We start from the raw sequence: 22,991 nt of genomic DNA, 5'->3' as shown, positions 1-22,991 counted from the left end.
GGAAGCCAAGCCAGCACACAGAATGCTGGTGTAATGTGGGTGTACCTAGATATACCCACAATAGCTCATGTGGCTACATTCTGGCATACAAATCTAATAAATTATTATTATTATTATTATTAATTGCCATCTCCGAACACTCTTCAAAGGTAGCCCCATGTAGAGCACATTGCAATACTGTAAATCTTCCACGCTAGGGGCCAGAAGCACATGTAGGAATAGAAATGGATGGGTTTTGCTCTCAAACGCCAAACTATCTATCACTGTCAGTCATTTGAGGCTTTGCGGGATGGGGAGGTATCAAGAAAGTGACCCCAACACTTCCAGGCTCAGTCGAATGGGCCAGCATCTGGAGCAATTGAGTTAAAATGACCTCTGGAACTCAATTCCCTGCCCCCTTATAATCTAGAATCTCTCTCTAGGATCTACCAGCTAAGGAATCACCAAGGAGACCAACTTCTTGAACCCAACCGATCAGGAGAAGATTTCCTGGTAGCCAAAGCCCAATAAAGAGATTTCTGGCTCAGAATTGGCTTTGCCTTCAGAAGTTGTAGCTGGAGGGTTTCCAAGAAGAAAACTGGACAGGCATTTGTCCAGTGGTTCATAGAGATTCTCAGTCCTCCAGGTCATGGTTCTCCCAAAGGTTCCCACACATCCTGGACATAAACTGTTTCAATTCCTACCCTCAAAACGTCGCTACAGAGCACTGCACACTAAGGCAACTGGACACAAGAACAGTTTTTCCCCGAACACCATCACTCTGCTAAACAAATAATCCCCTCAACACTGTCAAACTATTTACTAAAGTTGCACTACTATTACTATTAGTCTTCTCATCGTTCCTATCTCCCATCTCCTCTCACTTATGACTGTATGACTATAACTTGTTGCTTGCATCATTAAGGTTTTTTATTAATATTCTTTCCTCATTGCTTTGCATGTGGATGGACCCACCTGGAGATGGATAGAGAAACAGTGTCTCGGTTCCTAAGACCACCAGAAATATATGTTCACCCAGAGGGTCGTTGGTTGATGGAATACCCTTCCAGAAGAGGTCGTGACAGCTGTCAGCCTTGATAGCTTCAAGGCAGGATTAGAGGGATTCATGGAGGCCAAGTGTATCATGGGTGGTTATTGAAATGGATGTCCATGTGCCGGCTCTATGTTGGTTGAGGCAGGCAGGGTCCCCTTGGGTCCCATTTGTTGGGGGTCAAGGGAAAGGGAGGGTCTTGCCTTCTCTTTCTGCTCAAGATCCCCATGGACAATTGGTGGGCCACTGTTTGACAAAGAATGCTGGACTCAATGGGCTTTGGCCTGATTCAGCATGGCTCTTCTTAGGTTCTTAGGTTCTTAGGTTCTTATGTCTTGGGTGCCCCCTGTGAAAGGGTCATTCGACTCTCCAAATGGGGCACAACCCACTGGTTGAAAATTAGAATTACAGAAGTCTTTATTGGCCAAGTGTGATTGGTGCGGATTCTCTCAGTGTACAATAAAAGAAAAAGATTGATTGATTGATTGATTCATTCATTCATTCATTCATCCATTTACTTATTTATTTATTGGATTTGTATGCCACCCCAGGAGGTAAAAAATACTTAATGATTGCCATAGGAGTCAAATAAGCAATGAGGAAACAATCAATATTAATAAAAATCCTAAGGATACAAGCAACAAGTTACAGTCATACAGTTCTAAGTGGGAGGAAATGGGTGATAGGAATGATGGGAAAAATTAGTAATAGTTGTGCAGACTTAGTAAATACTTTGAAACATTTAGGGAATTATTTGTTTAGCAAAGTGATGGTGTTTGGGGGGCAGAAACGGTTCTTGTGTTTAGTTGTCTTGGTGTGCAATGCTCTGTAGCCATGTTTTGAGGGTAGGAGTTGAAACCGTTTATGTCCAGGATGAGAGGGGTCAGTAAATATGAACCACTGCTCTAAAACAAGACTTCCCAACCAAGAGTGCAAGATGATATTCCATGGTGCAAAAACGTGGTTTTAGAAGTTTTCATCATTCCTGTCACCCATTTCCTCCCATGTTGACTGTATGACTGTAACTTGTTGCTTATATCCTAAGATTTTTATTAATATTGCTTCTTCATTGCTTATTTGACCCCTATGACAATCATTAAGTGTTGTACCACATGATTCTTGACAAATGTATATTTTATTTTATGTACGCTGAGAGCATATGCACCAAGGCAAATTCCTTGTGTGTCCAATCACACTTGGCCAATAAAATTCTATTCTATTCTATTCAACACTACAGGGTCGGTGAACAATTACAGTGGTGCCTTTACTTAAGAACTTTTCTAGATAAGAACCGGGTGTTCAAGATTTTTTTGCCTCTTCTTAAGAACCATTTTCTTCAGGGGGTTAAACTAGAAGACCTCTAAGGCCCCTTCCAATGCTGTTCTTCTGTTCTTCTATTTCTTTCTGTTTTGTTAAGAATCTTCCTACCCTGCGAGATGTAACATCCCCTTCGGTTTTCTATGGAAACATACAAACATATGTAGAAGATTGACAGAAGAAAAAGACCTCATGGTCCGTTTAGTCTGCCTTTATACTATTTCCTGTATTTTATCTTAGGATGGATCTATGTTTATCCCAGGCATCTTTGAATTCAGTTACTGTGGATTTACCAACCACATCTGATGGAAGTTTGTTCCTAGCATCTACTACTCTTTCAGTAAAATATTTTCTCAAGTTGCTTCTGATCTTTCCCCCAACTAACCTCAGATTGTGCCCCCTTATTCTTGTGTTCACTTTCCTATTAAAAACACTTCCTGTCTGAACCTTTTTTTAACCCTTTAACATATTTAAATGTTTCAATCCTGTCCCCCCTTTCCCTTCTGTCCTCCAGACTATACAGATTGAATTCATGAAGTCTTTTCTGATAAGTTTTATTGCTTAAGACCTTCCACCTTTTTTGTAGCCCATCTTTGGACCTGTTCAATGTTATCAATATCTTTTTGTAGGTGAGGTCCCCAGAACTGAACACAGTATTCCAAATGGGGTCTCACCACCACCGCTCTATACAGCAGGATCACAATCTCCCTCTTCCTGCTTGTTATAGCTCTAGCTATGCAGCCAAGCATTCTACTCACTTTCCCTACTGCCTGACCGCCCTGTTCACCCATTTTGAGACTGTCAGAAATCACTACCCATAAATCCTTCTCTTCTGAAGTTTTTGCTAATACAGAACTGCCAATACAATACTCAGATTGAGGATTCCTTGTCCCGAAGTGTATTATTCTACATTTGGAAACATTAAACGGAAGTTTCCATTGCTTTGACCACCTATCTATGGCCTATGAGAGCCCCCCAAATCTCTGTCCCAAAGAGAGGACAGAGTATAAGAACGATTTCATTCCCAAATCCTCATTTATCTGTGTAACGGTGTCAAAGATGTACACATACATCAATACTTCCCATATAAATACAGACAGACTCCAACACAAATTGTGTCCTATTCCATATATGTTTTGCTTCATATGAATCGTATGAATATACAGGGGTACCTCTGCTTAAGAACTTAATTCGTGAGGTGACCAGGTTCTTAAGTAGAAAAGTTCGTAAGTAGAAGCAATTTTTCCCATAGGAATCAATGCAAAGGCAAATGATGCGTGCAAACCCATTAGGAAAGAAATAAAAGCTCAGAATTTGGATGGGAGGAGGAGGAAGAAGAGGAGGAGGACAGTCGCTGCTGAAGGAAGAAGGTGAGGTGAGGGGAATAAAAAAAATCTAAAACTTTAAGGCTTTAAAAAAAAAGAGGGACTCTGAGGCAGCACCTAGAGAAAGGAAAATGCTTTGTTCGCTCTGGACTGCCCAGAGCACAGGGAGCATTTCTTTTCTCTGGGTGCTGGCAGAGGTTTATTCCCTCTCCAAGTGCCCAGAGAAAGGGAAATGCTTTGTTCGCTCTGGACCGCCAAAGCATCCTTAAGCGCCACCGAAAGGCCCCTCTGGCAGCCCAGATGGCCGGGATTAAAGGGGGAATGGCAGGAAACTGGCCTGGCCTGGCCTACGTGCCACTCTCAAATTTTCTTGGAAATTTATCCGGGCTCGGGTTCTTAAGTAGAAAATGGTTCTTGAGAAGAGGCAAAAAATTCTTGAACACCCAGTTCTTATCTAGAAAGGTTCTTAAGTAGAGGCATTCTTAAGTAGAGGTACCACTGTACTGTATAAAGGAGCAAACTGCCTTCTAGTGACCCTAACAGCTGAGATCAGTGTTCCCTCTAATTTTTTTTTGGGGGGGGCGGAAAAGTATAGTGTCTGAGCGGCAGTCCCTTCGGGACTGGGCGGCACAGAAATAATAAATAAACAAACAAACAAACAAATAAATAAAAAACCCACCCTCTTTTGCCTCAAAGAATTTCAAAATAAAATACTGTACTGTGTGTCTATAACAGTGAGCTCATAATAGGGCAACTCTATCAATATCAAAATGCCACTTAAATAGTTGAGCTAGTTTCAAACTAGATTTTGATTTTCTTTCTCTCTTCCTTACTCCCATTCTTTTTCTTTCTCTTTTCCTTCCTCTCCTTTTTCTATCTGTTTCTCTCTCTTCCTCTCTCTCTCCTTCCCTCTCACTCTTTCCCTCTCGGCTTCTGGGCAGGTTTGGAAAACTGAGTTGATGATGATTTTTAAGTGAGCGATTGCTCACTGCTCAGCTTAGAGGGAACTATGGCTGAGATAACTTATTATTGATGATTGGCCTTGAATAGATCTAAGGGAGATATAACTCCACATTTTGCGGTGGGACAAACCCAAATTATTGGGGTGCCACTGCAAGCTAAATAGTAGCAAAGAAGGAGCACTGTAGAGAAACAGCCCAGCCTGGATTATTCCCACCCCTCAACAACCTCCTCCCCCCCCACACACACACTTTAATGTATTATGTAGCCAAGTTGATTTGAACTGAGAACCAATCAAACAAGAAAATAAAAGGCTGGGTTAAAGGAACTCAGGAAGTGAAATGGTAGTTTTCAGAAATTCTTTTCTTGTCCTTTCTGGATAAAAGGGGAGGGGGGTTCCTCAATAGGCTGGCAAGGCTCTTCTACCCTTCCCCCACAAGAAAGAAACCCAGGAGGGGGGAATTCTTAGGGGGCGCAAGCTTAGAAAAGTGGGGAGGGCTGTTTTCCATTGGACAAAGGAAATAGGGGAAAGGGGGATCCCTGAAAAACATGTCTCCCCATTTCTGTTCCTCCCTTCTTCCTGGGGAGATGGTTGCAATCTGGGAAAGGTTTTAGTGGGGGGTTTTGAGGATTTAAATAAAATACTAATAAAATTATGGGAAAGAAGAGAGTCTGAATTAGGTGAGCCCCTCCAAGCTCTGCTCCCAGAAATAAGGAGGGAGGGAACGAGGGAGGGAAGGAAGGAAGTGGGAGGAAGGAAGGAAAGATAGGGTGGAAAGAAAGAAAGAAGGAAAGAAAGAAGGAAGGAAGGAAGGAAGGATAGGGAGGGAGGGAGGCAGGAAAGAAGGAAGGAAAAAAGAAAGAAGAGAAGGATGAAGTTGATTACTACAGGATTACAAGGAAACTGCAGAATAAAGAGAAACAAAGGGAAAGAGAAAGGAAGAAAGGAAGAAAGAAAAGAAAAGAAAGATTAAAAGTTCCCAAATGGGGAAGAGGGAGGGATCACCCGCACAAATCGTTTGGTGCAACGGAGGTGGGGGGAGAAAACATTGTCTTTGAAATCCGCCCCCCCCCCCTCCAAAGCCGTTTTCCGCTTGTCGGACTCGATCCCAGTCCAGGAAAAACGGCTCCCGGGCGCATTTCAATTCGCCCCCTCTCCCCCCAAAAACCCCGGCCCGATTAATCTCCCATTCTTCAGCTTCAGCCTCCAATCAATATCTGCTCTTCTTCTTCCTCTTCCTCCCCTTCTTCCTCTCCTGCCCCCCCCTCCATCCGCCCCCCCGGACCCAACTTTTAAGGCGGAGAGAATGGAACCGAGTTGCGCCTCGCGTATCGTCGGGTCCGGGGCGCAATAACCAGGAAAGGGAGTTTCATTCCGTTCCTGGGTTTGCAGTTGGTGTTGGGGGGTGGCGGAAGAGGGGGGGGCTTTCAGCTAAGCACCCCGGACCTCACTCTGCTCTCCCCCCCAACTTTACTACAGCAACTACCGTTTTTTTTTGAAAATCTTGTCCGATGGGCTTTGTGAACTTTTCACCAAAATGCCAATTGAGACATTTACTTTAACAAAAAAGGACCCCTTCTCACATACAACAAACCCACAGCTTGCAGCCAAAGCACCAAGGTACCATGGTCTGAAACAAATATTTTTAATAAAAAAAGCGACACGTGAAACAGCAAAAATAGCTTTTAAAAAAACCCCTTGTTTAAAAGTTTTTCTACCGCCGTCTTTTAGCTCTAAGCACAAAACACCCCTGTCATCACCAATTTACGTATCCAAACATTCTAAAATAATTTTTCTCCTAAATTCTCTAGGAAAGAAATTTTAAATTGTGTATTCGGGGAATCTCTAGGGAAAGCTGTTCGGTTGTTGTTGTTGTTTTTTTAATAAAACGCGTAGGTAACGCAATTTTACAGTTGGGCGCAGATAAAGATATTTATTTACAACAAGGTGGGCGCCCCGTTGATAGAAAATTAACTTTCCCAGCTGCGGGGCGGAGTGGGAGAAAGTGCTTAGAAAAATGGGGGAGGGGTGTTGTTTGATTTCGAGGGAACGGAAGAAAAACAAATATTGCTTCCTCACTCTCCGCCCCCCAACCCCGACCCTCAAAATACTCTTCGCCACCGGATTCGCCCCGTGCGTTCTTTTTGCTAGAAAGACGCGCGTTCTTGAATTTAAACCGCGCCCGACCCGCATCCGTTGCTCCTTTCTTGTCTAAGAAACTCGGGGTAACCCTCTCGAAGCCTTCCCTCCCCCCGAAAATGTCCTCCGACCTTTTATTCCGGCGAACCGGGCCCTGGAAAGCGGGCCCTGCAACAGCGCGCGCCAAGTTCAACCCGACCTGCAGGAAAGGCGACGTTTCTCACATTCCTGAACCCCGGGACCTTCACCCACTCACTCACCTACCCACCCACTCCTGACCCAGCTCGTCCCTTAGTCAGCTAAAAGACCCAGCAGCTCCAGCGCCGAGACTAAGACAAACTCGGCACATCCGTCGCCAAAACTAAGAGCGGGAACCCGCGAATTCCGAACGTGGGAACGTCCCCAAGCCCCAGGGTAAATGCCCGGGCCTGATGGATGCTTGCCCGTGCCCCCCTCCCCCACTCATCTCTGTGTGTTAACCCTTCGACGCACCCCGTCTCATATAAATACTGTACAGCAACTTATTTGTTACATTTTACTGCGTTTTTTAAATTAATACAAATTGTATGTTTCATTTTATCGACGGTTTACATTTTGATTCCTTCCAGAAGTTGTCGTGGGACGCTGCTTTGCCCGGGGGGGGGGGGGCACCATAACGCTGTTAAAGACCTCCCTGACCAAAGGCCGCAATTTCAGGGCGAGTTAAAGGCCCAGACGCTGGAGGGGACCCACCCACTCAAAAAAACAACCCCTCCAACAGGTTTGCTCTCCCCTAAAATCGCCAAGTCGACAAACGGGGGCGTCTCCAACGCGCCTTTCTTCGCCAAACACAAATTCCTTGCGCGTCCAATCACACTTGGCCAATAAAAAATTCTATTCTAAACCAAGTGCAGCGCAAACCTAAGGAGCGATTCTTTTGCAAACATACAGAGCGATCCTCTACAGAGCGGTCGTTTTGCAAACACAGAGGGATCCTTTTGCAAACACACAGAGCGGTGCTTTTACAAACATACGGAGGGATCCTTTTGCAAACACAGGGAGGACACAGCGCGCGTTCCCCCCCCCCAACCCACTCCCACCGCTGCCTCGCTGGGCCTTTACCTGCGTTGTAGGCGGCCAGCTCGGCGCCGGGTCCCGGGCTCTTCCGTTTCCTGGGCCTCCCCTTCTGCACCGTGCCCACGCCGTTGTAGTAGGGCAGGCCCAAAGAGGCGGCGGCCCCCAGCGCGGGGCCCTTGCCGGCTACCCCCTCGGCGTGGTTGAAGTGGAGCTGGTACTCGTCCCGCAGCAGCGCCTCGAAGTGGAGGCGGCAGTAAACCAGCCCGTCCTTCATGCCGAAGTGGTCGCCCGTGGTCAGCATCTTGGCGCAGGTGGAGCAGGTGAAGCAGTTCAGGTGATAGACCGAATCCCGGGCGCGCATCACCATCTCCGAGGCGGAGATGCCCAGGTGGCAGCGGGCGCAGCGCTGGACCGAGAACCTCCTGCCAGCCAGAGAGAGAAAGAGAGAAGGGGAAGGGGAAGAGAAAAAGAAAGAGAAGAAGGAAGTGGAGGAGGAGGAGGAAGTGGAGAAAGAGAAGGAAGAGGAGGAAGAAAGAGGAAGTGGAGGAGAAGGAGGAAGTGGAGAAGGAGGAAGAAAAGGAAGAGTAAGAAGGAGGAGGAAGAGGAGGAATAAGATGAAGATGAGGAAATGGAAGAGGAGGAAGAAGCAGCAGAAGAAGAAGCAGCAGCAGAAGAAGAAGAAGTAGCAGAAGAAGACGAAGAAGAGGAAGAGAATGAGGAAGAAGAAGAAGAGGAAGAGAATGAGGAAGAAGAGGAAGAGGAAGAGGAAGAAAAAGAAGAAGAGGAGGAGGAGAATGAGAAGGAAGAAGAGGAAGAGGAGGAAGGAAGGAAGAGAAGCCTTTGAGGTCTTGAACACCTGAACAGGTGCAGAGTTCCCCCCTCCACTGCTTTCATCCAGGGGTCGGGGTCGGGAGAAGAAAGGGAAAGTGCCCTCCACCACGCGAGTTAAGGACCCCCCACCTTCGCTCTCTCCCATCCCTCCCGAAAACCCCAGCTGGGCCAGGTGAGCCGGGCAGGTACGTCCTAAAAGAAGGCCGAGCCGGGGAGCTTCCAGTCCTCACCCCCCCATGGTCCCCTTCCCCTCCTTCTCAGCCTCCTCACCTGTAATAGTCCTCCTTGCAGTAGATGCTGCCGTCTTTGCTGAAGCAGGTGAGTTCGGACTCCAGGTTGAGCTTGCACTCGCAGCACTTGAGGCAGCGCATGTGCCACTGCTTGTCCACCGCCAGGAGGTAGTAGCGGTCCGAGATCTTCCCCCCGCAGCCCGCGCACAGGGCGGCCCGCTCGTTGCTCACCGACGGCATGGCGTGCTGCGGGGCGGCAGAAAAGAGGGGAAAACCCGCGCTTAGGAGCCGAAGCAGAAGCCCCGCGCGCCCACCTGTCCGGCGCCGGGGAGCCTCCACCCGCCAAGGGGGGCAGGGGGAGAGAGAGAGGAGGCCCGCTCGCCCGCCCCGCCCAGCCACACCGGCTGCCGGTCCAAGCGCTTTGCTCCCCCCCCCCCCCACTCCCGGGAGTTCGGTCCCGAACGGGGTTCGGCCCGCCGCGAGTCCCCGGATCTTTTCTCCGTCCCGCCTTGGCTGCCGTCTGACAACCCCCCCCCCTCGTCAGACCCGGGTTAGGTGTCAGTCTTTTAAGGGAATACAGCTTGTCTGCGAAGCCGAAACTTTCTCTCTCCCTCACCTTCTCCCTCTCTTTCTCATACTCTCTCTCATTCTCTTGCTTTCTCTCATTCTCTTTCTCTCACACATTTTCTCTCTGTTCTTTCTCTGTCATTCTCTCTCTCTCTCCCTCTCTCTAATTCTCCCTGTACTCTCTCTCCCTCTCCCTCTCTCATTCGCTTTCTTTTTTTCTCACTCACTCCTTCTCTCAGTCTCCCTCTTTCTCGCTCATTTTCCTCATCTCTGTTATCTCTGTTATTCTCACTCTCTCTCTCTCTCACTTTCTCTCTCATTCTCTCTCTCTTTCTCATTCTCTTATTCTTTCTCTTTCTCATTCTCTCTCTCTTTCTCTCTCTCATTGTCTTTCTCTCTCACTCTCCTATCTCTCTTCTCACTCCCTCTCACTTTCTCTCTCTCATTCTCTCTATTTTCTCTCTCTTTCTCTCTCATTCTCTCTCCCTTTCTCTTTTTCCCTTTCTCTTTTTCTGTCTCTCTCATTCTCTCTCTCATTCTTTCTTTTTATCCTATTTCTCTATCTCTCTCATTCTCTCTCTCATTCTTTCTCTCTCATTCTCTCTCTCTCATTCGCTTTCTCTGTCTCTCATTCTCTTTCTCTCTCTCATTCTCTCTCTCTCATTCTCTGTCTCTCATTCTCCCTCTACACACTCTCTCCGTATGTGTGTGTGAATTCGTTAGCCGCGTCCTGAACCCTCTCAAATCCTCCTTGGTTTCTCTGCTCGTGTTGCCTCTCACGGTAACGGGTGGGTGACACGGAAAAGTGGAAACGAAGAGGGGGGGAAACAAAACGGAGGCCCGCGCGGGGTGGGTGGGTGAGCGCGAGGGTGGGATTTTAAAGCCGAGAAAATCAATACGAGTGCTATAAAATCCCTAAAAGTAACATATGAGTGGCGGCCGGGAACGAAAACCAGCGGCGTCTCTGGACGACTCTTTAAAAGAAAGTCAAAATTGGTCATATTTTTAAAAAACCCAAACAAACACGGGTCTAAGGAACTTTTTCCGCTAACAAAACAACGGCCGCTCGGGTTACTCCTCCGAGATTTTTACCTTGTTGTGGTTGTTGTTAAGGAGGAAAAAAATTGCAGAAAATTCAAGCGGGGAGGAGGAAGAAGAAGGGAAGGGCGAGAGCCGCGGGCTTTTTTGGGTTTTCTTTTTGCGCGTTTGCAGAAACTAGCCAGGGCATCTACTTCGGAATGAGAAGCGCCAAAGCATCTGGCTGCGATCAACCCAGCCTGAGATTCTAACGGATTTCAGCGTAAATTTGCTCCGGGCAAGCTCGCTAAAGCGCCTGGCAGACTGGGCGCCTCCGCAAAGTTTAAGTTTGAATTTATCCGAGCTGGGTTTAAAAAAAAAATAATCTCCCATTTCTGCCTCAAACTGGTCGCGAAGGATCTTGTTTTTCCCTCTTTTTTAATATAATTTTTTACAATAAATTTATTTATTTATCTATTTATTGATTGGGACTTTTTATACCGCCCAGCTCCCAAAGGATTCACAGCCAAATACATATAAAACGTAATATTTATCTATTTAACAAGATTTAACCAAAAATGGATTTAATTTGGATAAATTAAAGTGTAAGTTTTAATTTATTCAAACCTCATTTCGGTAGGTATTGGAGTGGGAGGAAAATCCCTTTTCTGACACTTTTGTTTTTTTTTAAAAGGACAAATAATTATTTTAATTAGAAATGGAAGAGACGGATTATTATTATTATTATTATTATTATTGTTGTTGTTGTTGTTGTTTATAGAGATCCCTAAACATTAGATTAATTTCATTTCTCCTGCAAAACGAACAAACAAACCAAAAAAACAATTATTCCTCTAATCTGAAATGAGAAAGTTGGGGGAAATAAACTGGAAGCCTTTGGAAAATCCAAAACGGTTGCGTTCCTATCATTTCATTCCTGCTTTAGAAGCACAAGCTTGAAAACTCCTGCAAAATAAGTGAATAAGATTTTTTTGGATTTCTCTCTTCAAAGCGTTATCTGTGGGAAAACAATTCTAAGGGCAAACCCCCCCCCAAAAATGGCAGGCAATATGGAAAAAAAACACCATAGCAACAACAATAATAAAACAAAACAGGGAGAAAAAACCAGGAGAGGAAAAATGATGATCGTTTTTTCTTTCTCGACTCTGGAGCGCTAAGAAATCTCGTAGAAAAAGAAGAAAACACAGGTAAAAATAATAATAAACAAGGTTCAGGAGGGCAGTGTTTTTAACAGGAAGGGAACCCAAGAACAAGGGGGCACAATCTGAGGTTAGTTGGGGGAAAGATCAGAAGCAATGTGAGAAAATATTCTTTGACTGAAAGAATAGTAGATGCTTGCAACAAATTCCCAACAGACGTGGGTGGTAAATCCACGATAACTGAATTTAAACATGCCTGGGATAAACATAGATCCATCCTAAGATAAAATACAGGAAAGAGTATAAGGGTAGACTAGATGGACCATGAGGTCTTTTTCTGCCGCCAATCTTCTATGTTTCGAAAAAGGCCTTTTTTGTTCCATCCTAATAAATAGCATTTCGCGCCGTGCGTTTTACGCACAGATTATTATTCGCAACAGCGATGGTTATTTTTTATATTATCTACGGCTGGAAAGCGCTTACGGGCAGCATTTTTTTTAAGCTAAAACCGGTGAAAGGAAAAACAAATTCGAGAAGGGGCAAAAGAGGAAAGCAGCGGGGGGAAAAACTATAAATGCTAATCCTCCTATTAAAATGTTGCCGACCGAGGCCACTTGGTTAAGCAAACACGTTCAAGGCGAGGGGGGGGGGGGTAGGTAGGAAAGGAGGAAGGCGAAGCGCAGAGATAGACGAGAGACTTACGATTTGGGGAGCGAAACTACAAATGAAACATTTTAAAGCCTCAAAATTAAAAAATGAAACCCTCCCAGCTCTCTCCAAAAGTCACTTTCTCGGCTCGTTTTCTTTCTTAAAGGTGGGCTAACTTTGCCTTCCCGAGTGATCAACCTGCATTGATTTAATTTTCTGTCTTTCGGTGGGGATAAAAATAGAGAGGAGCAGGAAAAAAAATATACCCGTTAATTAAAAAATTGATTTTGATTAAGGGTGGGAGGATTTGGGTTCTTTATAAACACAGCTTCCTCGGCTTAAAATTCGGCGCAAAACGACGGCTGGCACCGGGTGGAATCGCTCCCAGTTCTGCGAGCCTTCCCCCCCGAGCTAAATCCCACAAGGGTCCGTAATTTCGTCGGAGCCGGCTTTTCCGGAGCTTTTTGGACCCCGATAAGCCGAATCCCCCCCCCCAGCCCAGCCGAACCCCGAGGCTTAAAATGTGGAATTCCGGGCCTGGCACCGCCTCGGGCCCTACCGGTTCGGTTTCGCCGCGGTCAATGACCGATGGGATGGCGGGCGCGTCTCCTTTGCTCCGCCGGTCCATTTCGTCGATGACGCCTTGCATCTCGGAACCGGCTAGGCTGTGGAAGAGCATGGCCGCGCCGGAGGCTCCGGCGCCTCTCCGCCGCTTGTCCGCGATCCGACGCTTCTGGCTCTCCGATTACAGGCGGCGAGGGGGGTAGCATGCCCGGGTCGGGCCGGGACGGCCGCCCCGTCTCTCCTCTTCTTCCCCTTCTGCTTCTGGCCGTCCGCCCGCCGGGGGGAGGCCGCCCCCGGCCAGGCCGGCGGGAGAAGCGAAGGGTGGGACGGAGAGAATTAAAGCATCGCGCGTTCCGCAGGGCCGCGGGCGGCACCGGGCGCACAGACGACCTCCGCTTCTCCCGGTGGGTGCTCGGGACTGCTCCGGGGGTTGGAAGAGGCCTAGGCGCTGCGGCGAGCGGAGGGAAGGGATCCGCGCAAGCGGGAGGCAACCGGGGCACAGGGCAGGGCGCTGCGCCTCCTCCTCCTCCTCTTCCTCCTCTTCTTCCTCCGTCAGGCGCGGCTGTGGCGGCGGTGGCTGCTAAGCCCGGCTGCCGCTTCGGGGACGGAGACAGGGGGGCGGGAACACGAGGCTGGGAGGAGGGGGAGGACCGGGAAGAGGAGGAGGAGGAGGAGCTGCGTTCCGGGCAGCCCCCCCGCCGCCGCCGCAGTCCCAGCCCCGCGCAAGGCTCCGCGCCTTTTCTAGCGCCGCGCTGACATCACGTCGGGCGCTGCGCCCATTGGCTGCCCGCCGCCCACCCGGCTCCGTTCTACCATGTGCTCGCCGGGCGCCGGGAAGGGAGAACGATCCCCCGCCGCCCGGGGAACCCTCCCCGCCCTCGCCTTGAACAGAAAGGCCGGACCGCGCCGTCCAGGCAGCCGCTTGGCTCCCGCCGCTCGCTCTTTCCCTCCACCGCTCCGGCGAGGAAATTGTTCCTGGCAGAGACGTCCTCTGACCCGCTCCGATCTCTTCCCACCCCCCACCCCCGTTCGTTGGTCCCTACCTGCCTCCCCCCCCAGCAAATAATGAGGCAGCGCCGGTCCCCCTCGGGTGGGAAAGGCGTTTTCGGCCCTCCTTTGGAGACTGACTAGGGGAGAGGAATCTGCAGGGGGTAAGGAACAAGTGGACTCTTGGAAAGATGGATGGATGGATAAAAGGGAGGGAGGGAGGAAAAGATAGGGAGGAAGGAAAGGCAGCGAGAGGGAAGAAATTAAAGGAAGGAAGAGAGAGAAAGAAAGAGAGAGAAAAGAGAGAGAGAGAAAGAAAGAAAGAAGAAAAGAAGGGAGAGAGGCAGGGAGACAGGAAAGAGTGAAGAAAGGGGGAGGGAAGAAAGGGGGAGAGAAGAAAGAAAAAGGAAGGAAGAGACGTAGGGAGGCAAGAAAGAAAGAAACAAGGAAGGGAGGGAAGGGGGAGGGAGGGAAGGAGTGAATGAAAGGAAAGAAAGAAAGAATGTAGGACGGAAGGAAAGGAGGGAGGACAGAAAGAAAGAAAAAACAAACGAATGAAAGAAAGAAAAGGAAGAAAAGAAGGTAGAGAGGCAGGAAAGAAGGAAGAAAAGGGGAGAGAAGAAATAGAAAGAAAGAAAGAAAGAAGGAGAGAGGCAGGAAGGAGGGTGGGAGGCAAGAAAGAAGGAAAGAAAGGAGGCAGGGAGGAAAGAAGGATACCCCCCCCCCCAGTGAAGGGGGTGTGTCGGGGAAAACAGTGACCTGGTCCTACCGTTCCGAAGGCGGTGGGGGCCGAGAGCCTTTTCTTATGGGGGGGGGAGAACGCGGGCACACCAGCCTCTGCGCTAGAACGCGGGCCCTGCCTTGGCACAGCTTTGGGGCAACGTAAGGCCTTAGAATGGATGAACCAGGGCACCAGAGAGCCACGAGATCCGCTTTTGGACGGGGGGGGGGGCGCTTAGGAGGAGGGCAGCCTGGGGTGGGAAAGGAGCAGGGAGACTCCAGTTCCGCCCTTCCTTTGGCTGGGGAGGGGAGGCGGAACGGTACTTTGCGCCACCTCCTATAGACGCCCATCGCTTCCAAAGGAAAATTGGGCACGAATGGATCCAGAGCGACTTCCAAGGACCAGGACATCCTGCCCCACCCTCCGCCCGCCACCCTCCCGGATTCAGTCGAGGGTGACCCTGCTTGAGAATATTCCAAGCGGGAAGCAAAGAATCGCCCCCCCCCCTCATCCCCCCCCTACCATTGGTAGTTGAAGCCCATTAAGAAAAATAAAATGCTTCCGTTTGCGCATTTCGGGGCTCTTTTTAAAAAGGGGGGGGGCTGGTCCACTCCTTCAAGCGCAAACACTCAACGCGGAAGATCAGCCCCCTCTTAACAGCATTAGACACCCCCCCCCCTGCCCGGCAAAAACAACGTCCCGGGGTCCCTACGACGACGATTCGCAGGAATCAACGGTGGATAAAATTCAACATATTTTTATTTGCACGTTCGCATTATTTTTTTTAATGCGTTGCGTTGCAATATAATTAACGCGCTGTTGTATTTACATGTTATGTATTTTATGAAGAGTGGCACAGTGGTTAGAGCGCAGTACTGCAAGCTACAGTACTGCTCATCAGCGGCTGCCAATAGTTCGGCAGATCGAATCTCGGTAGGCTCAAGGTCGACTCAGCCTTCCATCCTTCCGACGTCGGTCAAACGAGGACGCAGATTGTTGAGGGGGAATATGCTGACTTGTAAAACGCTTAGAGAGGGCTGGGAAGCAGTGTGAAGCTGTATATAAGTCTAAATGCTATATGATACAAGGTGCATCGAAGGGTTAACATACACGGATGAGGAGGGGGGCTGTGAAGCCCCACCACCATCACCAATTCTCTGTGGGAGAAGGCCCCGGCCTCCCTTCCTACTGGGCGGAGCTTACATCGAGTTGGATGGAGGAGAGAGAAAGAGAGGGAGAGAGAGAGAAAGGGAGTGAGAAAGAGTGAGAGAATGAGAGAAGGAGGGAGAGGGAGAGGGAGAGAGAAAGAAAGAGAAAGAGAGAAAGGGAGAGAGAGAGAAAAGGGAGAGAAAGAGAGAGAGAGAGAGAGAGAAAGAGAGAAGGAGGGAGAGGGAGAGAGAAAGAAAGAGAAAGGGAGAGAGAAAGAGAGAAAGGGAGAGAGATGAGAAGGAAAGAAGCAAACCACCGACACAACTCGGGAGTCGTCGCGTGAGGTTTCCTAGCTGGCTGGGTCTACCTCTTGTCATTAGGGTGGGGGTCTGTCATCGGAGCTTCCCTGGAAGTTTCCTGGAAGAGCCCCGCCCCCCTCCAAGAAATTCGCTGCTTCTCTTATCAAGCGAGGCCGTGGCACTGGCCTGAGTTTAAGGGGGAAGCCGGAGTGACGCCGGATTCCTTTTCTCTGAGCCCCCCCGCCCCAAGGGAATCGGCTTATAACTTGGGGGAAGGAACGGGGTTTGCCTGATCAGTCCTTCGCATCTTGGATGGGGGGGGCAGCCGTGAAAGGCAGCGCAGCGAACCCCCCATCTCCCCCATTCCCTCCAAAAGTGCTGGAAAAGGGCTCCGGAGTGGGGGGGGGGGGGTGCACCAAAAAACCCCGGTGTGGGACAGAGCAGCGTCTCCTGGGGGTTGTATAGCCTCCTCCCGGCTGACCTCCGACTCCGATTTGGGTTCTCTGGTCTGGAGCAAAGCAGGGCCGGAGGAGGGGTTGCGCGGGGGAAGCCCGGACAGGTCCAAGAAGACCCCCCCCATCCCGGCTTGTCCCCCTCCCCTCCCGCCCTGGCGTCTCTCTGCGGTCGGTAATTGGATTGGTTTAAAGCGCCGGGTGTTATCAATCCAAATGAATAAATGAGCGAGTGTGTGAGTGAATAAATAAATAAGTGAGTGAGTGAGTGAGTGAATAAAAATGAGTGTGAGTGAGTGAATAAATAAATGAGTGAGTGAGTGAATGAAGGAATAAATAAGTGAGTGAATGAATAAACAAGTGAGTGAATAAATAAATGTGAATGAGTGAATGAATGAATAAATGAATAAATGAGTGAATGAATGAATAGAGTGTGAGTGAATAAATAAATAAATGAGTGAGTTAGTGAATGAATAAATAAGTGAGTAAGTGAATGAATGAATGAGTGAATGAATGAATGAATAAATGAGTGAGTGAGTGAGTGAGTGAATGAAGGAATAAATAAGTGAGTGAGTGAATGAATAAACAAGTGAGTGAATAAATAAATAAATAAATAAGTGAGTGAACAAATGAGTGAGTGAGTGAATGAATAAATAAATGAGTGTGAGTGAATAAATACATGAGTGCTTGAGTGAGTGAATTTTATTTATTTATTCATTAATTCATTCATTAATTAATTCATTCATTCGATTTTTATGCCGCCCTTCTCCTTAGACCCAGGGCGGCTTACAACATGTTAGCAACAGAGGCAGCATATGAATGTGAGTGAGTGTGGGAATAAATGAGTGAGTAGATGGATGGATGGATCAATCGATCAATCAATCAATCAATCAATCAAAGGCACCCTGCTGGCTTTGTTGGGCAAGAAGAAACGGAGCAGAGTGCTTAGAAACGAAGAGAAATAAGACTTTAAAAACGAGAAACCACCTCCCCCCCCCCGCCCGCCCGCGGCTCCCCCCTCCACCTTCTGGCGTCTTCCCTTCCAGGGACGGGCGGGGAGAAGGCAGGCAGGAAGGAAGGAAGCGCCCCGCCCATCCACCTGTCCCTCTGGGAGGCGACAGGTGAGCGTCTGTCGGCCGGACCGACGCCATCTGCCGCTCCGCCAACCGCCGGCGCCCGCTCAGCCAGGACAAAAGGGGCAAAGCTCCGCCGAGGGAGGGAAGGAAGGAAGGAAGCCGGGCGGGTAATTGCCGGGTTTCAAATGCCCCCGCCGTCTGTCCGACGTTCCGGGGCGGCGAGAGGAACGGAGTTAACGCAGGCCGCATCCCCACCCAACCCAGCCGGAGCAGGAGCGACGAAGCCGCTTGGGGGAGGGGGGGCATGGACTGCCCAACTCCGTAGGACAGCAGCCTGGAAGGGGGTCTTGACTTTCCCGGGAGGCGAACCTTTAATTTGCCGCGAATCTGTTCCAGAGAGGGCGAGATTCGGAAAGTGGGGGTGAAGAGAAGAGGGAGGGGACGGGAGGAGAGAATATAGAATACTGTATATACAATAAGAAAGGATGGAATAGGATAGAATGGAATAGAATGAAGTGGGAAAGGATAGGACAGGTTAGGAGAGGGTAGGGTAGAGTAGAGCAAAGTAGAGTAGAGTAGAATAGAATAAATAGAATAGAATAGAATAAATAGAAAGAATAGAATATAATAAATACAATAGAGTAGAATAGAATAGAATTTTGAACAGAATGGAATTTTGAACAGAATAGAATATTTATTGGCCAAGTGTGATAGACACACAAGGAATTTGTCTTTGGTGCAGATGCTCTCAGCATACACAAAAGAAAAAGCTACATTTGTCAAGAATCATGAGGTACAACACTTAATGATCGTCTTAGGGCGTCAAATAAGCAATCAGGAAACAATCAATATCAATAAAAATGTTAAGGAGACAAGCAACAAGTTACAGATACAGTCATAAGTGGGAGGAGATGGGTGATAGGAAGGATGAGAAGACTAATAGTAATAATAATAATAATAATAATAATAATAATAATAATAATAATAATAATGCAGTGAATAGTTTGACAGTGTTGAGGGAAATTATTTGTTTAGCAGAGTGATGGCCTTCGGGGGGAAAAACTGTCCTTGTGTCTCGTTGTCTTGGTGTGCAATACTCCGTAGCCACGTTTTGAGGATGGGAGTTGAAGCAGTTTGTGCCCAGGATGCCAGGGGTCAGTAAATATGGCCCTCTTTTCTACAGGTCCTCAATGCAAGGCAGGTTGGCAGCAATTGTTTTTTTTTTCTCCTGCAGTTTTCATCTTTTCACTCTCAGACCCGGAAAGAGGGACAGGTTACAAGTGTAATTCTTAACCAGGACTAGAATCCTTCCTTAATCAAGTCATTACAGCAACAAAAACATAGAGGGTCTCCGATTGTTGACTTCGGAGCGGTTTACTTTAAATTTGTGTTTGTTGTGTGCTCGTGTGTTGTTCTCCATGTTTGCAAAGAGGTTCCTTAAAAGAGGGAAGGGGTCGCCTCCTCTCACCCCCCACTCCCCATTTGCTCAAGGGAGGAGGGGGCTGAAGATCGCCTCCCCCTTTCTCTCCGGCGAACTATTGAACCTGAGATGAGCTAATAATTGGCTCTTCCCTCGACCCCCCCCCTTCCTGTTTCCACTCCCCCACCCCCACGCGCGCTACTTTCGATTTTATGTGTGTTTTATTTGTAAATAATTAACCCGAGCTGCCTTTGGATCTCCTTAGCCCTTCCCCAGCACTGCCCGGCTGGAGAAGGCGACGTCGCAATCACTTAAGATCAGGCTTTTAATTAGTCCACCTTTCGCAGGGGGGGAAAAAAAACCACGGCTAAATAATGAGCCTTCCCATTCATCCATCTCCTCCCACGTCTCTCCCCTGGATTTTCTTTCCCTGGGGGGGGGGAGGACCAGCGGTGGCCGGTCCAGATGTGCGGAAACCTTTTTAGGCTGGTTAGGAAAACTGTAAAGGGAGTGGGTGGTGACTATGGAACTCCTTGCCACTGGATGTGGGGGGCGGTCTTTCCCTTCCGCAAAAAAAGGGAAAACGGGTGTTGGGCTGTCACCACAGACACAGTAATGGGCTGCTGCCCCCCTGGGGAGATGATGCAATGGGAATATTATTATTATTATTATTATTATTATTATTATTATTATTATTATTATTATTATTATTATTATTAATTAGATTTGTATGCCACCCCTCTCCGTAGACTCGGGGCGGCTCGAATAGTAGGTTTATGCACTGTTTATTGAATATTTAATAATTTTTTTATTGTCCTTCCTTTTCTAGTCCCTTACTACAGTGTTTCCCAACCTTGGCAACTTGAAGATATCTGGACTTCAACTCCCAGAATTGCTGGCTGGGGACTTCTGGGAGTTGAAGTCCAGATATCTTCAAGTTGCCAAGGTTGGGAAACACTGCCTTAGTATGATCCTTCATTACCTTTAAAATAGGAAATAATGAAATAGTATGGTTTTAACCATAAGTGCTTTAATCATTTTAATCCTTATCTAGAACTGAACTTTCCTAGCAATTCAAGACAATTGAGCTACTTGCCTAATCTGTTATCATACTGAACCTTGTGGGTTGAGTGCTAAACCTTAAAATGTGAATGTGCTCCTCAACCAATGATGCTGTCTATCGTTGGTCCTTTTTGTGGCTATTCAAATAATGGGACTTAATCCACTGAAAAAGAGCCAGGCACCTATTTGAAAACTTATCTTGGTCGGCAAGCCACTCCCACCCAGTCACATGACCTTTAAGTCACCCCCCCGTCACATGATTGTCAAGCCACTCCCATCTGGTCACATGGCCAGCAAGCCACTCCTACCCGGTCACAGGACCATCAAGCCACACCCATAAAATAAACCACACCTACAGTGTGGCAGTAAAAATTTTGGCAGCCCATCACTGGTTGCTGGGCAGGAAAGCTGAAAAGGGAGCAGGTGGTGACTATGGAACTCCTTGCCATTGGATGGGGGGGTTTCTTTCCCTTCCTTTATTGTTACTATTTTTTAAAGGGGGGGAACGGGTTTTGTGCTGTCACCACAGACAGGAATAGTTAGATTTTACGAAGACATGTTACTTTAAGACATTGCATTAGGGGACTCACAGCATAACCGCGAGTTAATGGTGGGAATGCCTGTAATATAATAATCTGTGATATCTCCTTGTGCTGAGTTATCTCACTGGGTAAAGTTCATCTTGCAACAGCAATGGAAGGGTTGCAGGAACTGGGTATGTCTAGTTTAATGAAAAATCTCCCAATATCTCAGGAGTTGCCACAAAGAAGAGGGAGTCAAGCTATTTTCCAAATCATTTGAGGGTAGAACAAGAAGGAACGGGTGGAAACAAAATAAGGAGAGAAGTAACTTAGAACTAAGGAGAAATTTCCTGAGAGTTAGAACAATTAATCAGTAGAACAGCTTGCCTCCAGAAGTTGTGAATGCTCCAACACTGGAAGTCTTTAAGCAGATGTTGGATAACCATCTATCTGAAGTAGTGTAGGGTTTCCTACCTAAGCAGAGAGTTGGACTAGAAGACCTCCAAGGTCCCTTCCAACTCTGTTGTTGTTGTTATTATTATAAAGGCGCGTTTCTCTACCTTCTTTCTTTGCTGCTCGAGGGCTCCCTGGAAGCCTTTGGTTTAAAGAAGGGAAAACCACCCCCCAAAATGGGGAAGGGTGGAATAGGCAGAGAGAGTAAATTAGCAGCTGGCCTGCCAAAGAATCCTGGTTTTTTCCCAAAGTTTTTTTTTAAAAATTCTCCACATTCAACTACAACTTCATTTACCTCATGTACCTCTTCATATACATCTTGATATACATACGTATATCATTATTCAAATACAGTAAACTAGTCCCTGTTCCAGGTCTGTTTTATAATATTTCATCTGTCCAGGTTTCAAACAACCCACAAAGCTGTGGTTGAGAGCGCAAGGCCCTAGCTGCTTCTATGGGGGCCCCCTCTCTGTAGAACTGGGTTGGGCTAGAAGACCTCTAAGGTCCCTTCCAGCTCTATTCTGATTTCTTTCTTTCTTTTGTTCTTTCTTTCTTTCTCTTCCTTCCTTTCTCTTTCTTTATTTCTGTCTGTCTTCCTTCCTGTCTTTCTGTCTGTCTGTCTGCCGTCCTTCCTTCCTTCCTTCTTTTCTCTTTCTTTCTGTCTGTCTGTCTTTTTTCCAAAGTTTGTTTTCTCCATATTCAATATACAATACAATTTCATATATCTTCCATACATTTTGATATACATAAATCATTATTCAAATACAATAAAATGTTTGCTTTATATTATTTCATCTGTATCCAACTTTTTCCACTCTCCACTTACCTCTTTCTATCTCAGAGAAGCTATTCTTCCTCTACTACCTACTTTCTCCCTCCTTCTCCTACTACCCTTCTCCTTCCTCCTTCTTTCTCCTACTCTTTCTCCCCTTTCTCGCCTTCCTTCCTACTTCCCACCCACCCTCTAAATCCCGGGGTTTTTTGATTATATTTTCCTTAAAGGTCGCCGGGATAGACCCCCCCCCTCGCGCGCGCACACCCACGCACTCCCGGACTTTCCTCGGAACTGTGGGGTGGGGGACACAGAGCTTTTGCAACCCGCCGGGATAGCGCAGGTTGGCGGGAGACCGGACAAGGGACTTCTGGCGGTGGGGGGAGGTCTTGGCAGAGAGAGTGGGAGGCAAGGGTCCGCTTGTGACCCACCCCTCCAGCGGAGAGAGATAGAGTGTGTGTGTGTGCGTGCGTGAGGGAGAGGGGGGACAGAGAAACAGACGGCGAGAGAAAGAAAGAGAGACAAACAGAAAGAGAAAAAAGTGTGAGAGAGAATGAGAGAGAGGCACACACACACAGAGAGAGAAACAGGAAGACAGAGGCAGAGAGAAACAGAGACACAGAAAGAAAGAGAGAGAAGAGAGAGAAGAGAGAGAGAGAGAAAGAGAGAGAGACAGAGAAACTGAGAGAAAGAGAAAGAAAGAGAGAAAACAGAGAGACAGACAGAGATAGAAAGAAAAGAGAGAGAGAAAAACACAGAGAGACAGACAGAGAGAAAGAGAGAGGGAGAGGAGAGAGAGAAAGAGACAGACAAAGAGAAAGAGAAAGAAGAGGGAAAACACACACAGAGAGAAAGAGAGAGAGAGAGATAGGGAGAAAGAGACAGACAGACAAACTCTGTTTAGAGAAAGAAGAGAGAGAGAAAGAAAGGAAGAGAGAGAAAGAGTGAGCTTTCTCCGGCCGAGGCGGCCTTTTGCTATAAAACGGGGAGGGCGCGGGGAGGCGAGCGAGTCCGTTTCCCTGCACGGGATCCCACGTGTTTTTCACTCAAGCGCGCGCGTGCCCCCCCCCCGGCTTTCTGCCACCAACCGACGGGGAGGCGCGCGTGTGTAACGGCCGCGCCGCAGGGCGAAAAGAGGGGGGGGGAGAGAAACCCGCCCCACCTGCTGTGAGCTGCGCGTCTTCCCAGAAGGACATAGGATGGAGGGCTTCCCTCCGTCTTTGGGGGTGAG

The 22,991-nt window shown here is 47.8% G+C and overlaps 1 protein-coding gene across 1 annotated transcript in view; it reads right to left on the bottom strand.

Annotated features, from left to right (window-relative positions):
• LHX2 (LIM homeobox 2) overlaps positions 1-13,013 on the bottom strand; it is a 40,070-nt gene extending 27,057 nt beyond the window's left edge. The window contains 3 exon segments of the mRNA XM_070758203.1: positions 7,874-8,250; positions 8,930-9,135; positions 12,841-13,013. Of these exon segments, the coding sequence (XP_070614304.1) occupies positions 7,874-8,250; positions 8,930-9,135; positions 12,841-12,960 (703 nt within the window). The 5' untranslated portion in view covers positions 12,961-13,013.
• Between the last annotated feature and the right edge of the window lie 9,978 nt (positions 13,014-22,991).

Source organism: Erythrolamprus reginae, chromosome 8 (genome assembly GCF_031021105.1).
Source record: "Erythrolamprus reginae isolate rEryReg1 chromosome 8, rEryReg1.hap1, whole genome shotgun sequence".
Taxonomy (NCBI): domain Eukaryota; kingdom Metazoa; phylum Chordata; class Lepidosauria; order Squamata; family Dipsadidae; genus Erythrolamprus; species Erythrolamprus reginae.
This window is presented reverse-complemented; position numbering and strand designations above follow the sequence as displayed.